The sequence below is a fragment of the Notechis scutatus genome, chromosome 3 (assembly GCF_049901735.1).
Source record: "Notechis scutatus isolate UNSWTSFEM ecotype Mainland chromosome 3, rNotScu1.2, whole genome shotgun sequence".
Lineage (NCBI taxonomy): Eukaryota > Metazoa > Chordata > Lepidosauria > Squamata > Elapidae > Notechis > Notechis scutatus.
In genome coordinates, this window is record NC_142011.1 from 157,271,224 (window position 1) to 157,295,045 (window position 23,822).

General features: G+C 38.0%; 1 protein-coding gene across 5 annotated transcripts in view; it reads right to left on the reverse strand.

Moving 5' to 3' along the window:
• Window positions 1-23,822, reverse strand: part of LDLRAD4 (low density lipoprotein receptor class A domain containing 4) — a 250,057-nt gene that overhangs the window by 150,021 nt on the left and 76,214 nt on the right. For 3 of the 5 annotated variants that reach the window (XM_087961492.1, XM_026671964.2, XM_087961493.1), the window contains exon 3: window positions 5,178-5,665. The exons of the other annotated variants lie outside the window; for them this stretch is intronic. In XM_087961492.1, coding sequence (XP_087817618.1) covers window positions 5,178-5,217 — 40 coding nt within the window. In that variant the 5' untranslated portion in view covers window positions 5,218-5,665. The remainder of the gene's footprint in view (window positions 1-5,177; window positions 5,666-23,822) is intronic. 5 annotated transcript variants of the gene reach the window in all.

The following is a 23,822-nucleotide window of genomic DNA, read 5'->3' on the forward strand; positions in this document are numbered from 1 at the left end:
GAAAAACTTACATCAGAAAATAGGGCAGTCCAAAAAAATTTGTGATAGAAAAAAATTCTCTAAAACATTTCCCACAAAATGTGATAGAATTTCAATCAGCACTTAAGCTACCTCAGAAACTTTAGCTTTGTGTCCTTAGGACCACACATTCAAGCAATATCATTTAAAAGCAGGCATGTGTGCTTTTAAATAATAGTTTAAGAACTTTTTAACTTCTGAACTTAACATCCTAAGCCTTCTGAAGTTCCAGAACAATTGTCTCAGATTTGTTTAGGACTAACAACTCTCATCAGTCAACAGACACATCTGGAGAGCACCAGTTTAGGAAAATATACTCTGGAAAAATTGTTCTGAGGAATTTAAAGTTGCCTGAATTCTACATCAGCAATTATTTTCTTCGTCAGTTATACAAGTTGGCCCAACATTAAGGAACAAACAACTTCCATATTGGAAGTAAGCATCCTCTACATCAGAGTTTTCATATAGATTTTCTAGAGTTTTATTATTATATTATCTGAGCATATTTTTGTAAATCATCCAAAGCCAGTAGGATTGGGTGGTACAGAAAGTTGTAAGCAAAAGGAAACTTTCACAACATTTTGTTCAGTGATCAGCAGAGAAGCTGACACTTGAATTGTCATGTTGCATCTGACAGGAACTGAAACTGAGTTTATCAAAGATACCAAAAGCAGACAGTTTGAAATAATGATCCTGTTAACGCATAAACATTTGGAAATTTTCTAGAAACCTATCGCTCTTTTATTCACAAACAGCCAATCTGTTCTCTTCTCTTGTTTGTCTTCCTTTTTTTGACTGGTCCATAATAGCAGAGCTCTTCAGGATTTGCAGACTATGCTATATCATTTGCTGCCATTTTTTTCATTCTGTCATTGCCTCCTCATAATTATAGTCCCATCAACAGTATCTTTGGATGCTTTAAACATTGCCAGCTGGATTTGCATTTATACCAAGTTGTGAAAGGAACACAGGATGTTCCAATCTATTGAGTCATACAGTCAGTCTGCCTAGCTCAGTATTGTCAGTACTGACAAACAGTAGCTTTCCCGTCTCAGGAAGGAAACTTTTCTAGACTAACCAAGAGATGTTAAAGATTAAACTTGGGACCTTTGACATATAAAGCATGAACTACCACTGAGATTAAAAACTGCCTCATATGTAGAACTTGTATTGTCACAATTTGTGAACAATGAAATGTCTTGTGGGAAAGAATACTGATCTTCGATCGAATGTCACAATTTTTTTAACCCTTTGCCATTTAAGTGAGAATTGCTTGTATTTCAAAAGTTTAGCCATCTCTGTTAATTAATGAAAGGGATACTTGAACAAGATTTAATCGAAAGTATCTAGGTGTGTAGAATACAGAGTGTGCTTTTTAACCATAACTTCTATCTATCAGGATCAGACAGTATGCTGAGAAATAATAGCGAGAAAGTTTACTTGTATTATATTCTTCCTTTGTAATTTTCTATGGTAAGCTACATAAGGAAATGATTTTGAATTAAGCATGTAATAGTAAAAAATATAAATACAATTTACATTTAGTCCTATATATATGTGTGTGTGTGTGTATGTATATGTTTTCTTAAGTTTTCGCAGGTATCTATATGTATGGTATTCAGCTTTGTTTGGGTATTTTCCCAGATCATTATAGTTGTGCTTTTAAAGTTGTAGCGACGTTTCAGCAGAATCTCATCTGCCATCATCAGGCTTCTGTATTGTATATGTATATGTGTGTATATATGTATGTGTGTGTATATATACACACACACACACACAAAGACTAAATATTCTACTATAATTAAACATTCTCAGTGATTAATCATTTATTAATCTTTTTTGAACATCAAACCATGCAAAACTGCAATAGACCTTTTTTTTATGTACAACACCTGTTATTTCTGATCATTAGCCATGCTGGATAGACCTGGTTAGAGTTACAATCCAAACGGTCTGACTGGTGAGCATTATGCTACCTCCCGTAAGCTATTTAGATCAAGGTGAGCAATTATTTCATTATTCTTTCTGTTGGCCTTCTAAATAAAGCTTTAAAATTATTGTGCCTCTACAATAAGGATACAAACTATTGTGGCAGTCTCCATAGTGAAGCAACATTAAAGTTCATAAAAATATTTGAATGTAGTTTTAAAATACACTTCTGAAGATCACAACTTCACTAGTTAAAGGGTTACATTTGTAATTCTATTTTCTTTATTTTGAAATTTTCTTTATGTGTATGAAGTGAAGTTCAGAATATCTAGTAACAACCCTTAGCACAAAATGTTACATAACCTTATGTTATATTACACAAAATAGAAGTGATCTATGGCAGAAACAAGTTGAATGCATGACATAACAAACACATAATCTTACCTACTTATCACAATTTTATTATTTAGCCAAGAGACTTCATCACAATTTATAAAGTTTAAGAATCATCCTAAATGTAAAACTATATTGGGGAAGCATAAAAAAAGCAAATTAGATTATATTGCTTCTCAACATGGCATCATCTAACTGACTGTGACTTACTTTGGAAACTAAGTAGGGTCGGTTGTGTTTAGTACTTGGAAAGGGGGACATGAAAAGGAGCCTCCTCAAGGATTTCATTACTTTTGGCAATTGGGTGTCCCCTTGACAACAGGCTTGTCACTGCCAATTCTTTCAATTGAGAAGCAACCTTCCATTAGCTTTGTAGGTGCTTCTGACACGAATACAGATAGACAGTACTTGAAAAGTGAGATTGCTTAACAATTCTAAGAAAATTGGCTAGGCTGAAAGTGTCAGAGTGCACACAGTGTGACTAGGTGAGACAACCCAGGAGCAAATAAAGCATAGCAACCAGTAATTAGCTATACTATGGAAGCACACATGGAGAGGAAGATACACCCCCCACAGGGTGGCACTTATATTACAGCCTCTTAAAGTGGTAGCAGTCAAATAACTCTGCTAACTCATCATTACCATTGCATCATCATTACAAGATTACAGTATTACAACATTACAGCAGCTGGTCAGCTATTAAATCATCATTAGCCTGACAGAAAGGGCAATACAAGATCCAGTAAAAAGGCAATGGCAAACCACTTCCATAATCCTGCCAAAAAAACTTCATGGATGTGGTTTCAACTCCATTCTTTTCAGGAACTTGACTCAAGGACATCTTTATCTTCTAATCTACATACAAATCATTTGTTCCAAATCATTTGCCATTCCATTTGTAGGCTGGGTTTGTTTGTTTGTTTTGTAAGAAGGAAAAGTAATCCTCAACTTACAAGCATTTTTGGTGACCATTCAAAGTTACAATGGCACTGAAAAAAGTGACATCACTAGTTTTAGACTTACAACCATTTCAGCATCCCCATGGACATAGGAACAAAATTAAATGCTTGGCAACTGGCATGTATTTATGACAGCTACAGTGTCCCAGGATCATGTGGTCATCTTTTGTGATCTTCTGACAAGCAAAGTCAGTGGGGAAGCAAGGTTCACTTAACAACTGTGTCACCTAACAACTGCAGTCATTCACTTAACAACTGTGGCAAGAAAGGTTGGAAAAAGTGGCAAAACTTACTTAACTGTCTTGCTTAGCAATCAACATTTTAGGCTCAATTGTGGTTGTAAGTCGAGGACTATTTATATCATGTTAAACAGAAACAGGCTTTGGGAGACATATATTTTGCTTAACAGTCAGAAATGTCTCTAATCATACACATTGTTTTAAAGATTCTGAATATGGAAAAAATATTTTGATCTATTCAGCAATTTTCAGCAATTTTCTTTAAGATACATTTCACGTGGTTTCTATCTGACACAGCATAATCTTAGCTATATCAACTCCCACTGATAATTTTGACTTGTTGCAAGTTATTGGCATACGCATATATGCCATATATAAGCTCTCTGTACATATTTCAGGTTTTCTTTTCCTAATCACCTAGGTCAGAAACAGATTGCAGTCTTGAAGGAAGCATATAAAAATTGGAAATGTCTTAAGGCAACGTCCTATTATATAGAAGACATTTGCGGCTGAGATCTTCTTATAACAATCTTTGACATAAGCATTACAACAGACATTCCAAAAATTTCAGTGGGACTGTTTAGGATGAGTTGGATTAATGTCAACTTCATTATTTTTAATTGCTAGGATTCAGACTCATTTAAGAAGCTTTAGTCTGTATTGAAATCAATATCTCATCAACTTCAGTGGAATTTAACACAGTAATCCAGTCTGGATTGGACCCTTAGAAAATCAGATCACTCAGTTAACTCCGCAAGATGACAAACTCAACCAACCTACCATCTCTAATTTCTGCCAACAGAAACAGCTAAATCATTAAACTATACAATAGAATGTATCTAAATTTCCTTTTGTAGATTATTATAGTATCTACTAGAATTTCACTAAATCAAGCTGTGGAAAAAAACATTACCATGAAAGATATTTATTTCTTTTTATTATAGGGTTCCCAAAAACCTTGAAACAAAAAAACAAAAACAAAACAGAAATAAACCACATCCAGCTTATTGGTTTAAATTGCCAAGTTCACCCACATATGAAAAAAATTGGTCTGACTAGAGTTACATTGTATGACCGCTATGTTTTTCCAAATAACCTCTGTTGGAGTCTAAAGAGTCACCACTTACTGTTGCTCATGATTGCCCAAGCTTTTCTGACCAAATCCAAAAAACAAAGGTTAAAAGCTTTAACTGACAAAGTTTGAGAGGCTCCTTGATGAGACATATATTGCACTATTCCAATTTTTCAACAGCCGGCATATTAAATTTAACAAAATTGATATAAAAGTTATGAATTTTATCTTTTAAATCAAAAACAGCATGCAGCTATACAAGGTCATCTAGCATTTGATAATTGAAAAACAAATTCACCACATAATATTCTGGAAATCTATATAAAACTTTGTATCCTCTATCATGTTTCATGCCTAGCACTGAATGAAAACTAACTGAAATATTTAATAATACTTCTCCAGTTTGATATTATTCTTATTCTCCTCATCAGAAGGATATCACTAAAAGCAGCTCTTGATATACAACTGTAATATAAACTTGAAGAGTGCAAGGCTTTGATTTGCCTATCTCAAATCCGATGCAAAAATGAATCAGAAGATTATATTTCAGTACAACAAAATCCTTACCTGTGAAAGCATTTGTGGCCTGAAAACCAGCTTCCTGCATACTGCTTCCCACTAAAGCTTGTGACTCCAATCTTAACCTTTCCTTTCCAGAGGCAGTTTATGCAGTTGGAGGGATCAAGTTACTTCCATCTTCACATGTGAGCATCCATTTTTTTATCCCAATCCAGCATTTAACATCCTTTGGTTCCCACCTGTTCTCAGGTCCTTTAAGACCTAGGGAAAATAGGATGTGTCTCAAATTCAAATGGCAAATGCAGGTGAAGTGCCTCAACTGTCCTGACAAAGAATTATAGCCATTGTATTTGTGAAGACAATAGCAGCCATTCCATGAATAAAAAGAAGTTCAACATTTAGTCTAAGTCTCTGCTTGGAGGACATCATAGAGTTCTATCGCTTGTTTGTGTGCTCATTTTGCTTAGAGTCAGCCAGAGGTATTCTTCACTCCTTTTCTGGTGATCACTTTGATCTTCACCGTTCACTTGTGCAGACTAAGAAATTGAAAAGAAAGATGTTTTAAGATGATTTATGGCAAGATCTACAACATTCAAAGCATTTGCATGCACGTACAAACATGCTGCGCACGTGCGCGCGCACACACGCACACACAGACCCATTTAGCAGGAACTGATTATACACATTAAAAGGGATTTGTTAGAATTTTGTTGAGATCCAAGTATGATTGCATATGCCTTTGAAATGCAAAGACAGTCTTGAACGATGTCAATAATGCATTTTAGAACATGATATGATTTACATTTCAAAAGCCATATTTAGTAAAATGAGGCAGCTGCACAATAACAAAATTGCAGTTAATAGGAAAAAGTAAAAAAATCAAGACCTTCAGTTCTAAGATGTAATTATCATTTTATCCTATCTTATTCTCACTTTATGAAAGCATTATAAAACAGGAAGTTGGATATGACATTGTGCTTTCAACATTTACCTTTTGAGGTAGAACCTTCAAATATGTACATATAACATAGCCAAGAAGTCAAATATTCTCCTAAAAGATCAATTCAAAGCCAACTATCAAAAACATTAGTAAAGATATTCACTATGAATATTTTGCCAACCAATTTTTTAAAAAAATGTGCACATGACAGAATGGATAACATCGCCATCATCTTGTGTTATAATATTTACTATTTCATAGTACATCTCAGCTTAACAACTGCAATGTACTCCATATGGGCTGCCCTTCAAGCTCCAACCAGTCCAGAATTTAGTGGTGTGGACAATGAAGGACATAGCTTGGTAGTCCTATATGACACCTTTGCAAGGCATTGTGCTTGGTCATTTCAGAGACACCTTATCTGCCATAGAATCAGCCCATTTCACTTGAATAACAGAATGACCGAATAATAAGAGTTGGAAGGGACCTTGGAGATCAGATCTTCTTGTCCAACCCCCTGCTCAAGTGGAGACCCTGTACCATTTTGGATTAATAGTTGTCCTAGCTCTTTTTAAAAACCTCCTGTATTGGAGCATCTTCAACTTCTGATTAATTGTTCTAAGTGTTGGGAAATTTCTCCTTAGTTCTAGGTTGGTCCCCTTCTTGATTAATTTCCATCCATTGTTTCTTGTCCTGCCCTCAGGCACTTTGGAGAATGGGTTGACCCTCTCCTCTTTATGGTAGCTAGCCCCTTAGTTATTGAGTCCAGACAAGTTGCATGCCCAGGTGAACTAACTGTACTTTATTATAAGATTATAGTAACATGATAAACAGGATAACAGGATAAATTTGAAAGTACATTTCTCTCAGGGGTGGGATTCTACCGGTTCAGCCCGGTTCTATAGAACTGGTAGCTCCAAAGAGCAGCTGACATCGAACCCACCCCGGCTCTAGACTGTCCTTTATTCTTACCTTAGTTGCTTTGCACAACACAGCTGAGTGCCGCACGTCAGCAGGATATAATGATTGCTTGCAGGAGAAGTTGTTTTGCAAGTACTGCGCAAAGGGCATACTCACTGAACCAGTTGTTATGCCAGTAGGATCCCACCCTGATTTCTCTCCCGCATCACCTTTATAGCCCAAGAAACCAGGAAGGATTCCTTCTGAGAAGTTTCCCACACTCACATTCCTTCTGAGGGCTAAGCTTCCTCTTGACTGGTGCCCTGGCTGTGGCTCTTCCTTTGTCTCCCTTGTCTCCTTAACAGATACCATTACAGTCCAATTGGTTCAATCCAAGAAAGATGGCACACTCTTTCATATACCAATATCACCTATCAGACCCCCAGAAGCATGTCTTCTCTGTAACAGCCCTGTCATATGAAATGAGAGTCCCCCAAAATGCACAGCACTCCCACCTTTCTGATATTTCAGAAAACCTTAAAGACCTAACTGTTCTTAAGATACGGATTTGCGGTAGTCGGGGTCCCTGCTAGATTGTGCATGGGTGCAGTTAACAAGATAAGCTATTGATTTTTGTTGTTTATTCTTTTAATCTTTCATAATGATTGTTTCCTGATTATTATTTTTTTTGTTGATTTAATTGTACACTGCTCAAACTCGGTTGGAGTCAGGCTATGCCTAAATTGAACAAGTTAAATATTAATTTTTAAATTATATAACATTATAGCTAGGTTATTAATATCCAATAGCAATAAACAAGCAATACGTGTGGTGAATCATTTGATCAAATCTGTCCGGATTCAACACAGAAAGCAAGAGCAATGCGTCTAGTTAAGGAAAATATGTACAATCACGAGGAAACAGAAGTAGCTTTCAAAGCAATCATGTCAGTCTAGAGTAAAGATGCATTGTGCAAACTTTGTACATTCCAAAATGTATCTTTCTAAGGATTTGCATAGCTTTATTTTATATGACTGGTAAACAATGGTGGTTATCTAAGTTTCCTCAACTTTCTGCACTGGTGGTTTCTTAGGACTAAAATTCTTAGAATTTGTAACCTCACTGGAGAAGATCCATTTTTGGACTGTTCTGAATATTTTGGTGCTTTTCTGGACAATCTACCCAGTAAATATAAGTGTACTTTCCATCTGACATGCAATTCTTCTCTTGAGCTATTATTTTTATTTTAAGTGTATCACATTTCCTCACCACTTACAACATAATAGTTTGAATGTGAGAAAATAAAAGTCTTCCTCTCAACAGTAAATTCACTTGCTATTATAACTGCTGTGAAAAGTGTATTGATTTGCAGATGTACTGCCAAGATGCTTTAGAACATTTTAGGAATCAAAACTTGGAAGCGGACTTTGGTTTTATAAACACTGACCAAGAAATAAATAATCCTCAGCCAACAACTCCCAGGAATGCCATTTATTTCAAAAAAAAAAAACCTGACAGAGTCATAAGAACTTCTAGATTGAAACAGTGTCACTATCAGAAACAACAAACACTGCCCATATTCAAGAATGCTGATGTGCCACGATGCAATCCAACCTAGTAAAAATGGCTGGTTGTTGGAAGAGAAGGATTCTGCCTCTTTTAACCATCTTTAGAGCTTGAAACCAAATGTAAACAAGTAATTTTCTTCCAGCCTTTTCTTCAGATTCAGATTGAAGTCAGAATCTTAACTTGAAAGTGTTGAGAGAAAAGTAAAGAGACATGCCACTTTTAAAATCTTGATTCCTGATGGAGAAAGTGAACTTTATACAGTATGAGGTTTTGTAATATTTTAATAGAAGGTAAAACAATATTTTAATCTCCAGGGGCTCAACTAAAATCAATTTGCTAAATTCAGAACACACACACAAAAATGCAAAGCAGATTCCCATTCCAGGCTGAAGCCGGAAGAAGGGGAGGGGGTGGAACAGAATGATTTAAGGCCCTTTATATTTAAAACATTTATTGAGGATAAACTCAGAGAAATTTCAAACACACAATCACACTAACTTCTGGCGCTGCCAGTCCACATGTAAAGATTCAAGAAATACTGCGACTACTGTTTTATTATATGATGGTTAGGATGGACAACTGTATCATTTGATGACAATTGGGAAGGCTGTTCGTTTGAAAACAAACTAGCATTCAAGCCATGAAACCAGGGACTAGAGTGTGTGTGTGAGAAAGAGAAGGCATAAGCGTAGATATCCTTTTTACCTATTTTGTTAAGCACGTGCTTCATCTGCAACAATGAGTGGTATCTCCAATGTGGGGCAGCAAATATTCAGTAGATGAATTAACTACTTCATTTGGTAAAGATAGTTTTACTAGAGACTGTTGATCTTTGGAAATTATAGTGGTCAAACTTTGGTGCCACTTAAAAAAAAATCCTGTAGAAACCTGTCTTCTTGGAAAGATGAATCAGTCAGTAATGTTAAAATTATATCTGCCATAACCAGCAGCTATTCAAGGGTCAAATGAATGCAGAGCAACAAAACAAAACAAAAAATCCAATACTCTTACTCATGTTACTAGGAAAAGCAGAATGGTCTGCTTATCCAAACCAAGCCATGCTGCACAAATGAATCTGATTTATTTACAATGTCTTAGTAGTCAACATCTTCCGTCTGGCCGCTAAATAAAGAAGTGCAAATGGAACATTACCCAGACAAGCAAACAGTGTCTAAAAACCTGCAGACACAATCAGCTGCAGGGTGTTCATAACAAAACTGAGTATACAAAACTGAGCTAGATTATACTTTCTTTTTTCTTTAATAACTGAGTACTGACAGCTTTGAAAAACAAGATTGATACGTGAAGACTCTTCATGTACAATCACACGATACATCTGTTATAAAAGAGAATTTATGGTGTTCAATATTAATAATACATCTGGTTGTCATCTGCTTAGATGAAATAATACATGTATTTCATTAAAATTGTCTAATATTGTACACTGGTAACTGGAAAATAAGCTCAGGAAATACCATAGAAAATTAAACAAGATTTTTCTGTCAGCGGCTTGGCCCATATTTATCTTCACTCCAAATCTCCCGAAGAACACAAAAATTCTGAAAGATTTTTATTTTTCCCTCCACGTTGCTGTGAATTACAAGAAAACAGGCACTAAAAATATACACAATTCAGATACTTGTCAAAAGAAATTAACATGGAATGTGTCATCATAGGTTATATCTGCATGTCATAGTGTGAATGGAGAACATTTTAAGAACAAAAACTGTAGTCCAGGGGTCCTCAACCACCGGGCTCCTCCAAAGCGCCCGTTTACCCCACCCGCCCGCCGCGCGCTTCAATTCAGTGCTCCGTTCTGCCTGCCTGCCTGCCTGCCTTCGTTTCTGGTGAGAATAATAACTATTACGCCTCTTTATCAGCGAAGCTGCTCCGAAACGAAGAAGGCAGGCAGGCAGAACGAGCACTGTGGATTGAACGCCGCGCGCGCGGTGGTGAGTAAACGGGCGCTCGGAGGAGCTGCGCGCGAGAAAGCCCCCTGGCTTCTTTGAAGCAGTTTCTTCCTGGGCTGGTGGAGCAGCGAGAGAGCGACTGAGAGAGGAATGAGGCAGACACCTGAGGGAGGGAGGGAGACACCTGAGGATGGGGCTGAGGGAGGCAGGGCCGAGGCGCTTCCTGAACTTGGTGGTTTGCTGGCAGACGTTTTATTATGCGACTAGGTAACAACATCAGATGTTACCTAATCAGGTAATAAACGTCTGCAAGCAAACCACCAAACTCAATTCTCCCCCGGTCCTTGAAAAAGTGTTTGTGCTTGAAACTGGTCCCTGGTACAAAAAGGTTGGGGACCACTGCTGTAGTCTATACATACATTTCTACCAGAACCCCAAACAAATCTGTGCTCTCTCCATTTTGACTCAATTGTATAACACACCAAAAAAAATGCATTAACTATATATTGCCAAATAGTTACCATGCTGAGAGCTGAAAGTAACTTTTCAGTCATTGTGGTAATATTACATCCATCATATGAAGTTAAACAAAGGAAGTAATAAATCAATTAAATTTGTTGGAGAATGGCTGAAATTATTCTCTAGCCTGTAATATTTCCAAAATCTACATACTCTTAGTAAAATGGTAGAAACATGTGAATCTTTCAAGTTCTTCTAAATGCAACAAACCAAGGATAACATTTATTTGCTGCCCTACAATGTATGTCCAAACTAGTTCTATTATTATTGACTAAGACACATTCAAAATAAAGTGTACCAATATTTGTAGCTCGGGGTTGAAATGAGGGGTCCTTGGTCTCACTGAGTTTCGTGCAAACATTTCATTACCCAAACCAGATAACATCATTACTGCCCGACTAAAAAGGACCCCTCAAAATTAAGTGTGTACATCATCCATATTTCAAGAAGCCCTGAAGAAACAGCACAGCTAGCAACAGTTTGCAGCAATCTCAGAAAGAGAAGGTTGTCATCTGCTTAGATGAAGATTCAGTGGGTGGGCCAGTAAGTCAATTGTTTGCCTACTGAATGCCTTCTTTCATACCATTTTATTAAAATAGATCAGATCCTGGAATTCTTGACTGCTCATTAATTTCCAATATTTGAGCTTCTCAATATGAGTCAGGGCTGTTTCCACTCATCTAGCCTCACTGGATCACTGTTGTCATAAGGCCAATAAACTTTGTCTGTTGGGAGGGGAGGGGGCATAGCTGCCATAACATCATCTTTTAAAAATATTGTTTTATTGGATTATCATAAAATCTAATTAGTACATTATATTATTTGGGTGCACTGGTAATTATACAGTGTTGACTCTGATATTTAGAAAACTTAAAAATGTTGTAAAACATTAAATTTCACTTTGGGTCTTTTCCCATTCCATATAAATTTGCTAACACTAAATTATTAGAGGAAAAAAATGTAAAATGTGCAGAGAGAAGAGGTCAACATTCCTTAGGGGAAAAGAATCCCCTGCAATTGAAGAATGGCTCTAGGAAAACAGGCAACATCTTGGGAGGGATCACTGAGAAAATTACCAATATGGTTCAAGACTTCCATGGCCAGATGTTATAGAATGCAGGAGTGATCTTAGGAAACAGGAAGAACAGTCATAGCCTAGACAAGAGGTCTCCAACCTTGGCAACTTTAAGTCCTGTGGACTTCAACTCCCAGAATTCCTCAGCCAGCAAAGCTGACATCCACAAGTCTTAAAGTTTCCAAGGTTGGAGACCCCTGGCCTAGACAACGGTCTGATGAATGAAACCTAAGTCCAAGGAGGGCTTGGGGTAGAGAAAGTGTCTTGAAAGATTCTTAGTTTTCAGAAGAATAAAAAGGGGGGGGGCTCAGATTTGAAATATTCTGGTATTGTAACATTGTGATAAAAGTAGTGCTACTACACATGGCTGTTGCTTCTTTTGAGGACTACCTCAAAGGACAGACACCATTGCAGGAAAAGGAAGGAAGGTTGTATCACTGTTCCCCAGGTTCACAGTAATTCATAGATTCCCAGTTGGCAGCAGGAGCAAATGATCAATTTGCATATTATGATTTATTTTTTTATTATGAATTATGATTTATGCATCAGCTGCAAACATTCCACAAATGGTCAGATTTATAAAATTACCTATGTTACTTAACTACTGCAGCAGGCTTTTTATGTGGACTGTCCAGAATAAATGTCTGGAATGTTTAATTATATAAAATGCAGTAACTGGGGTGCTTACTGATGGACAACATTAGGGCTATGTTACTTTTGGGCTGAAAGACCCTCATTGATAAAAGAATTATTTTTCAAGCATAGTTAAAGATATTAAGTGAGCATTAAGGGCTGAGAGACTTCATATGACCATGACCAGAGACATTAAAGGCAATAGGAGAAGCTCTCCTAAAGAAGCTTCTAAATTCTGGATATTAAACCTAAAGTAAAAGACTTTCTCAAGAGTTGTACTTGCGTAGGTTCTTTCTGCATTCAAAACCTCCCTCTTTGATCCTTCCTTTTCAATTTTGAATTAATTATTTATTTCCATTGCTCTTCTCAGATTTTTTTCATATTTATTTTTTACTGAAGAAGGCTCTGAGTGCTCTCAGAGAGGATGATAATATAAAAACAAAAATAAAATTTCATGAAATATGTCTTGTATGGTAGGTTAGCGTAAACAACTTACGATTTGTCAATGACCTTAGCGTGTTTTGTTCCTATTTGACCTCACAGAAGGTCAAATAGTTTTTGCAAAGAGTTTAATTTGTCTGTTTTTCACAAAGTTCTTGGAGGTACTGACTGAGAACTATTACAAAACTATTTTTCTATAATAATATACTTTTTGAGCCCTTAAGATGAAAAAAGATACTGAATATTCGCAATGGGAAAATTTGGGATTGTGTCACTTTCTAAAGTAACATTTTATCATAGGAAAATCCTTTTTTCAATAGCTAAAATGAAGGATTGTCAGATATGAATGAGAACAGGGCTCAGTCTGCTTGCAGTTTTTCCTGTGCACAGCCCTAGTGTGTTGAGATATCAAATAAATAAAATAAAATTTTGAATGAATGAATTCTGCAACAAAAAAGGTCTAATTTTTCAGAAGAAAATGTTTGTACTTTTTTCTTTCCTTAAACTTTATCAAACATTACTCTTCATCAACTATTTTTGGCTTTCTTGTTTATCATTCTTTCTCTTTTTACTGCAACCATCCTTTGCCCAACCTAATTACTTGCTATGGCTGGTGCAAGAAAGGAAAATCTGTCTACAGGTAGTTCTTGCTTAATGTTTATTTGTTCAGTGACTGTTGAAATTATGAAGGCACTGGATGAAGGGACTTATAACTGGTGCCCAAACTCATTGCATGTGATCAGCATATGCAATCTTCTCTGCCAGCTTCTCCAAAAAGTCAATGGGGAATTTGGCAGGGAAGTTCGCAAATTCCTGCCACCTGCCCAGAGAACTCTGGTTCCTGGAGGCTGGCTGAAAAAGGTCCATCGTGAAAACCAAGCAGGAAATCCTACTTGGGTTTTGGAAGGAACTTTTTCATTCAAACTCTTTGAGAGCAAAAACACTGCTTAGCAGACAAAATTCCACCATGCCATGCAAAATCAATCTGTCAAGAAGTGCTTTTTTGCTTGCAAGGAGGCTAGGCGAAAAAGGGACATATTCACCCAGCCTCCCTGAGAGCAAAGGCACTGCCTGATGGATTGATTTCACTCCGCAGGGCAGTGCTTTTCTGCCAAGCCGTGCCTTTGTTTTCAAGGAGACTGGATGAAAAAAATCAGTCCCAAAATCCAAGCAGGATTCTGGCCCAGGGCATTTGCAGGATAAAGCTTTTGCAGCCAGTCCCAGAAACAAGAGGACTTCCTCTAGTTTCTGGGGGCTGATTCCAAATGCCCATGCTGCAAACATTCCATGCCAAAATCCTACTAGCATTTGAGGTTGGAATTCCCTTCTGCCCATGGAAGGGAAGGGAACTGCAACATGGAGCTGGCAAAAGTAAGTTTCTTTTCTCCAGCCCATTTTCTCTTCTGTGCATGGAGAGGAGCTACCTGCCATGTCCTTTCATGTTCCGGTCAGTAGCTGGAGCAAAGTGTGAGAGCTAATCCCACCCCGATGTGGGCTTGCTAACCTCCAACCCAGCATGCTTACCATGCGATCGATCCACCGTGCTCCAACTGAATTTGATTATAAAACACTTATTGTTAGCAGTTTTTCATATCTGAAGAAAAGAGATAACTAATACTTTTTGAAAATAGTTTCTCTTATTTACTACTGCACACTACAGTTTTATATAATTTTTAAACCTATAAGTTTTCCCTGAGCATGTCTATATTTGGATGACATCATTTATAAATAAACTGCAAAATTAGATAAAGATAGCTAGAACCTCGTATCTCACAACTTTTAAAGGCAAACTATTTTATTAGCTACTTTGGATGTTCTTTAAGTGTTAAATATACAAGTAATCCTCACTTAATGAGCATTTGTTTGGTGACTTCTCAAACCTGTTGCAGTGTTCCCACACACATGATCAAAATTCATGCACTTGGCAACCAGTTCACAATCATGACACTGCAGTGTCCCACAGTCACTTTTTTTTAGCCACTGCAGGATGAACGTGCCTCTTCCACGTGTTTCCAACCAATGCAGTCCTGAGCTTTCTTTTGCCAATTGGGCTCACAATACTGGCTGATGTCATCAATCCATTTTGCTTGTGAGATAGATAGATATCTATCACACACACACACACACACACACACACACACACACACACACACACACATGTATGTATATTACACACACACAGTTATAACATTACTTCAGAGCATTTTGGCAAGTATCTCACACAACAAATCCTTACAACAATGAAAGAATCAAGTCCTATTCCAAAAAGCCTGACATACAATGTCACTATAATGTTCTTAAAAGAAAATCAACAACCATTCAAATGAATAATAGTGACTGAATGAACTGTATTACTACTTTTTTCCACAAAGAAATCTAACTTCAATTATCTCTCCAGGTTAAACCATAGAATACATATAGAATAAGACACTCATCTATAATATAGAGTTGTTAAAATAAATTCATCACACATATATTAAATATATGTATACATATATTTGTATGTTCCAGTATACAAAAACACATATATTTTCAACTCCAACTCAACACAGTTCCACACATTCTCCAATTTGTGAATTTTTGATTAGGCACCTGTGTATATTTATTCTAGTAATAAAGTATAAATTAGAATCCCAAAATATGCATTTTGCTTGAAACAAATTTAAAAGTGAAGAAAGAATTAATAACTTATACCTTTTAAAAGATCAATACAGGTTGTCTTCAACTTATTGCCACAGTTGGGCCAGAATTTCCACTGTTAAGTAAGTCACGACCAATTTTATGATCTTTTTTGCCATGATTGTTAAGCAAATCATTTCACCCATTAAGTAAGTCATGAAGTCAATAAGCAAATCTAGCTTTGTCCATTGACTTGCCTTATTGGAAGCTGGCTGGGAAGATCGTAAATGAAGATCGCAGTACTCCATGACTCTGGGATGATGAAAATATTATAAATACATGCTAATTGCTGAGCAGCCAAACTTTGCTCATGTGATCATGGGGGATAGTAATAGCTATAGCACTTATACCTTATAAGGTGCTTTACAGCCCCCTCTAAGTGAGGGCTTACAGAGTCAGCATATTGCTCCAAACAATTTGATCCTCATTTTACCGACCTCAGAAGAATTGAAGGCTGACTCAACCATGAGCCAGTCAGGATTGAACTCCTGGCTTGGGCAGAGTCAGCCTGCAATATTGCATTCTAACCATTGCACCACAGATACTGCACCGATTGCAAATGTGAGGACCAGTCATAAGTCCTTTTTTCTACGCCATTGTAACTTTGTACAGTTGCTTTGAACGGTTGCTAAATCAATGGTTGTAAGTCAAAGACTACCTGCATATTTGCAGTTCTTTGCTTGATTTCAATACTGGATGACATAAATACAGTATAGCCTGCTATGAACTTAAAGCTCTGCACTAACGTGCACTACTTTCAGTCCAATTTCACATTAAAGAAAAACACAATCTGTTCTCATATAAATATAAAACACCACAATTCTATGAATATAACTTACATTGTTTTCTGGATAAAAATATATTATCAAAGTATACTATCAATTAAAATAAAAAATATCAAAATTTTTATAAAGAAATAAAACAACCTACAATTAATAGCATCATCTTGTACTGTGCACAATATATGGCTGCATTTAGCTTAGAAAAAATTATTAAGTGAATAAGAGATAATGGTACTGAGTACAAAACTTTTCAGACTACCATGACAGTAAAACTAGAACATTAAGGTGCCTCTAAGAAAGATTTCCTTTTACGTTTCAGTTTACAAAACATCTTTTTTCCCCTTTCTCTTCAGCTTGCAGCCACACAGCAAGTAATTTTCATAAAAGTTGCAACGAATAGAGCCATTGAAAATTTCATTTTTTTAAACAACTTTTCTAGTCAGTGTCATTTTATAAAGCAAAGAGCACTTTAGTCAGTTTTCCATTTATTGCTAAAATACATTTCTGGGTAGATTTCTTGTTACTGTGGGTCACTATAATGTTATAATTTTTTTTTTACCTTCTTTCCAGTTTTTCTGAAATCGTCTGGATGCTTTTTACTTCGATAGAGGGTACATGTGTCCGTAAGACTGTGTCTGTGTATTTGGATGGTATCCATAACCAATGAGCTAGCAGGGATAACTCTGTCATTGGTGGAACCTGGAGGATCCAGTATAGTTCTTCCTGGCTCTCTAGACTATCACAAAGCCTTGAAGATACTTGAGGCCTCCAAAGCTGCATGAGGCCACAGAAGGAAAGGGAAAGTTTACAGATGAAGCCAAGGAACCAGTGTTTTTGGATTTAGCTTGGACAGACTCAATCGTAGTTTCAATTGGGAAATTGTGAGCACTCTCCACTAAACTAAATCAAAAATATATTAGGGAATTCCTGGAAGATTGGCATTAAGACAAATCAGCCATCAACTGACACATAAATAAACCATATTTATGCAACAAACAAAACATATCCTCTTCAGCAGCCAACACCCAGAAAAGCAGGGATTAACACCAGACAAACAATCAAGTACAAAACAACACCCTAATCAAGGAATTGCAAGGACAAAGCTACATCCTCAGTAATATTGGCAGGGCATTGTATACATAGTAAACAGGAAACAAACCCTACATTCTCTTGCACTGATGTTAACTCATTGGGTAATGAAATGTTTGTAAGCGAACAACCAAACTCAGAGAGTACTCAAACTTCAGAGGGAGATATGGCAGAAATTCAAGGGTGAGCTGACCTCAGGGATGCTGGGCCTCCTAATTGAAAGCAGTCTCACTGTCCAGCCCTCAGTTTCTACCCTCAGTGACCAGCAATAAAGGTAAAAGCAATTTTAGGCTGCATCACAGAAATATAGTTTATAACTAAAGGGAGTAGTTTTCCATTTTATTCTGCATTGGTGAGACTAACATTCAGTATTACCGTATACATAGCTCTGAGTAAGGTTTGGAGAAAAGGGGCATTGGTCCTTACCTGATACGCTCGTTCTTGGTGAACTGCAATGAGCATCCAGAGAGTGGGAGGTGCTTAGTCTCTGCTTGGATAGGCTGGGCTTATTTGAATAGGACGCTGTTACTTCTCCCTGGCTCCTCCCTAGCGTGCCCCAGTTTTGGCGAAGACGAGGTGATGCAACCCCCATCCTCTATATTGGTCTGTTTGCGTGTTTTTTTTTAAACTTATATCCAGATTAGTCGTTGGCCGGAACAGGACCCCACCAGACGGATATTGGGTGGGGCTGGATGCTCATCGCAGCTCACCAAGAACGGGCGTATCAGGTAAGTACCAATGATCCTTCTCCACTGAGCTGCTCCGAGCATCCAGAGAGTGGGACATACCAAAGCTTGGCTTGTCCTACGGGAGGGTCTCCATCTGGGTCCACTGTCTGAGTGGACTCGTTGTAACACTCTCGTACCAAAGGAGGCTTCAGCAGAAGCAAATACATCGATTTTATAATGCCTAATGAAAGGCTATGGAGAGACCCATGTTGCCGCTCTACATATTTCTGCAATAGGAACTTGCGTGGCCCAGGACGCTGAAGTTGCCGCGCTCCTTGTTGAATGGGCCGTGATGCCCCAAGGCACAGGCAGTGATTGAGTCTCTTATGCCTTGGCTATTGTGGCCTTCAGCTACCTGCCTATAGTCAAAGGAGAAACTTTCTGCCCCTGGGAGTTTGGCTGACAGGATACGAAAAGAGCTTCAGTTTTTCTGAAAGGAGCTGTTCTATGTAAGTAAGTACGGAAAGCTCTGTGGACATCCAGTCAGTGCCAATGATGCTCTAGGCCCTGAGAAGGTCTGGGGCAAAAGTTAGGGAGAACTACTTCTTGTGACCTGTGGAAGGCAGAATTGACTTTAGGTGTGAACGTGGGGTCTGGTCGAAGCACCACTCTGTCAGCATGGAATATACAGAGGTCCTTTCAGGCACACAGGGCTGCGATTTCTGATATACAAAGTGCTGATGTTATAGCCATGAGAAAAATAACCTTGCATGTGAGAAAATGGAGGCTAATGGTTTTCAGAGATTCAAATGGACCCTTCATGAGTGCTATGAGTACTTTGTTAAGGTCCCAGGTCGGGTAACGATGCACCACTGGAGGATATAAATTTGTAGCACCCCTAAGAAAACTCTTTATCCATGGGTGATGGGAGATGGATGGTAGACCTTTCCAAGTCACCACTGAGGCAATGGCTGCCACTTGTCATCTTAAAGTGTTTGGAGAGAGACCCCCATAGAGACCATCTTGGAGAAACTCTAAAACTTGTGCAATTGACGGCGAAAATGGGTCCACCCTGGATTTGGTGCACCATTTGAAGAAGATAGTCCATGTGGCATTATATATGCGACTCATAGAAGGGCACCGAGCCGCTTGAATGGTATGAATCACTCTGGCCGAAAAATTCTCCTTTCTTAGATGTCACCACTCAACCTCCAAATGGCTAGGTGGAGCCATTGAAGGTCCGGGTGCTGGATCGGTCCTTGGGTGAGCTGAATTTTGTGCGGTGGAATGGCTGGAGCCATCCACCAGTGTAGAGATAGCTGGACTTTTGTAGGAATTAACACTCTGGTCCTGGAATTGCTTAGACCTGATCTTTGGAATGGAAGCAGATACCATTGGAGCGATCTAGTGTGGAATCGAGCCCAAGGAACAACAGAAATACAGGAGATCATTTTCCCCAGTAGTTTAGACAAATCGGCTAGAGGAAACCGTTTGAGGGTTCTGATAGACTGAGCTAAGGTTTTAATGCTCTCCTGTCTCTCAGAGGATAGAAACACACTTCCTTCTACTGTGTCTATTATCGAGCCCAGGTGAGATAAACGGGTTGAGGGAAACAAAAGGCTCTTTGCCCAATTAATGGAAAACCCATGTTGTTGAAGGGTTCGCAATGTAATGTGGGTATCCAATTCTGCCTGCCTGGATGAGGATGACAAAATGAAATTGTCATCCAGCTAGCACTGGAGTCTAACTGGAATGCTGCTAAGGTGTGCGGCCAGAACTGCCAGAACCTTTGTAAAAGTTCTAGGGGCCGATGACAACCCAAAGGGCAGGGCAACGTATTCAAAATGTTGGTTGTTGTAGCAGAATCTGAGAAATTTGGAATGAGAAGGTCTAATTGGTATGTGAAGATAAGCCTCTGTTAAATCAATGGAAGTAAAAAAAATCACCCTTTCTTATGCTAAGGAGAATGGATTGCAATGTACTCATCTTGAATTTGTGGTAGACTAGCGTACGGTTGAGACGTTTTAAATATAGGATTGCCCTCCACCCTCCTGAACTTTTGGGAACTACAAAAAGAAAGGAACAGAATCCTTGTCCATGTTGATCGCGGGTTACTGGTTGGATGGCCTTAATTTCTAGTAAGTGATTGATCGCTGTCTCCATCAGTTTCCTTTTAACCGGATCTCGGGAGATAGGACTATTCATGAAAAAGTTCAGGGGTGTGGAGGAGAACTCTAGAGCCAGGCCAAATCTGATGGTGTCGCGAACCCAGGAATCCGATGTGGAAGAGTCCCATCGGTCTGCAAAGAGCCTTAATTGTCCTCCAACGGGAGCAAGATCCCTGTATTTATCTTGGATGGCGAAAACCTCTGTTTCCAGTTCCCCTGAAAAATCACTTCGTTTGTCCACCCCTGCGAGGTCTGTCGGAGAATTCTGATCTATCTGACTGCTGGGCTCCCCTATATGTCGGAGGTCTCTGGAATCTGGGGGAGAATGGGCCTTGATAATAGGGACGAAAGGAGCCTCTCCGAAAGGGCTGAAAAACTCTGCTGTCAGAGCGACAAAAAATGGAGGGGAGAATCTTCTTCTTGCTTCTGGTCTCAATTAGAAGCGGATCCAGGACAGTGCCAAACAATTTATCGCCTGAAATTGGGGAAGAGGCGAGTTTCCATTTGTGTTTGATATCAGCTTGCCAATGTCTAAGCCATAGCAATCGGTGGGCCATAACCTGTGATGCCATGGCTCGAGCTGAAAACTTGACCAAATTAAATGTAGCATCTGCAGAAAACTCTGCGCCCGCAATTAATTTGGTGATGTCCTGGTGTGCCCTAACATTAGAATTTGGTATGGTGTCCCTCAGGTGATATAGCCATCTGAGTGAGGTTCTGGTGAAGAAGGACGTGGCTGTTGCCGCCCTTATGGTCCACGCATCAGAATGATGCACCTTTCTAGGAGGAGATGCCTTAAGGATTTGGAGACAGAAATAAAATTTTAATAAGGCTTCAAAACACAGATTTGGATTTTCTTTTTTCCTTTGTCTGATACTACCCCTGGAAGAGAAAGTGGGAATTTTGGCTTGGCTTGGATTGATTGAGGACTGTGGACTTTGGGATTGTCTTACTTTTCTTTTGGAATATTTTGGTTGGAGTAAGAAGAAAGAGGGAAAAAGAAAAGAAAAGATTTATAATGGCTTTCTCCCTTGAGGAACTGAGGGATGAATATGAGCAAACAAAAGCAGCCTGTAAAGATGGTATGGAAAAAGCTTTTCTATTTTTAGAAATGGCGCTGGTTAACTATGAACAGACAATGCGACAGATGGAACTACAACAAGAAGAAGACGAAGACACCATCTTTAATGAATCCCAAAATTTACCTAAGGAAGAAGGAAGGAAGAAAGCGAGGAAAATGAAGGACTTAAGATCTAAAAAACATTTAAGAAAGAGAAAAATATGATGTAAAATAAATATAATGATAGCAAACAAGAGAAAAAGGGAATACAACAGAGAAGGGATGCCAGCAAGACAGAGGTTAGAAGAAGGGGGGTAGGAAGATCGGGTGGGGAAGAAAGAAAGGGGAAAGGCGGAGAAAAGCCACAAAGTTTTAAAATTGGATGGGAAAAGAGGAATCTTTTCAGGGATAAAGGGTAAAGTATAAATTTTCTTAAAAAGATTTTGCAAGGTACATAAGACGGTATTGTAATATTTGTATTAGAAATAGAAAATTAGAATGGTTTAAGAGTTAATAAGAAGTTAAAATGTTGAAATGTTTAATAATGATTGATTTTTAAAATGTAATAAAATATTGAAGGGAAAGGCAATCAGAATGTTATAAGATTTATTATTTAGATTTATTATTTAACTACGTATTTAGGAGAATACTATGTATTTAAACATTTCCGATTTATTACTCTGTTTTTATTGTTATTAAAAGTAAAAATTAATAGATAGAATGTACCAAGCAGAATCAGATTGGATATTAGGTGTCATTTTAAATGTTAATCTAATATTTAGGAGAGGATAGAAAAGGCATCATACTCTGATTAGAGATTTCAGGAGAAATTTTTTTTTTTTTTCAGTATAAGGAATGAGATAGAGTGATAATAAAGGATGGGCAAAAGATACAAATATAATGATTTAAATTAAGATGGATTGAATAAGATAGAATTATGAAGAGTGAAATGTGTGGAGAAGTATATATAGAAGATACAGAATGGTAAATAAAATAGGTAATGATCTGTAAGATGAGCATGAATATAATTAAAGCCCATATAAAGAGAGGTACCGGGGCCAAGTTACTTTACTAAAAGATTTTTTATATGTTTGTTTGTGTCTGTTTATGTTTTTGAGAAGTATTGGTGAAACCTTTTAGAAGCATAGAAAGAAAATGACGATAATCAAGTCAGAAAGAAATAGAGGACAAGAGATGTTTTTATGTTCATTTAGAAATGGTTTAAAATAGAATTGTATTGTATAAGATAAGGTTTTATCTGACTTGTAAAATTTATAATGGAAAAAGGTTCAAATATGTAATGGTTGATGATGATTTATTTGTTTTTGAAATTAATAAAACTTGTTTTAAAAAAAAAAAAAGAATGATGCACCTTTCGTTGTGCTATCTCAGCTTTCTTCTCCTCCAGTTTGAGGGCCTCCTCCGCTTCTGTGGGAATGGTGGAGGAGGATGGTAAGGCCACTACTGGCTCGTCTACTTCATGGTTATTCAAGGAATTGGAAAATCCAGAAGCTAAATTAAAGAATTTCTTATCAGACCTAGTAGGGGCTGGATACACTGTTGCTGAGGTCCACTGTTTCTGGATCAGGTCTGAAAACATTTGCGGAACCGGAATAACCTCAACCTCGTTAATGGGTTGTGAGAAAATCAAATCCTCCAATTTCTCCTGAGGTTCTGGTTGAAAAATGGAAGGAGACTTTTCAAGGTGAGCTGTGGTTTTGGCCTTGAAAAGAAGAGATTTGAATGCAAATTTTAATTCTCCTTATAAGCTGCGTTAAGCTTTGAAGAAATTAAAGCCTCTCACAGGAAAAGTAAAATTCAGGAATACGGCCACACGATGCAACGTGGATAAAATGGCGAAGTCCTGAAAATTGCATGCCAAAATGACCGTTGCCCAACTCTAAACGGCTCCAGCCGGTTGTTTTGTTTTGGCGCCAACACCGCTACAACCTTAGTCGCACAGTCATTTAAAAAAGGGCACCAAAAAAACAGATACTGTGTGACTGAAACGATAAGGAGGGGACCAGGAGGGCTCAACTGCCCCCGCCCCTGCTGGCAAAAAGTAATTAGGAAGCGAATGAGCGTGTTATCTTAAAAGCAGCTTAAATTTCGAATCACAATGGCAAGACAGAAAAACATTCAAAGAGTGGCAAACCGCAACCTCTGGGGAAAGCGCGGATGCCAAAAAGAAGCGGCAAATTACGATCGCTGTGGGCAGCAATTGGCCCGATCGCCAAAGCTATCTGCTTCATTCCGACAG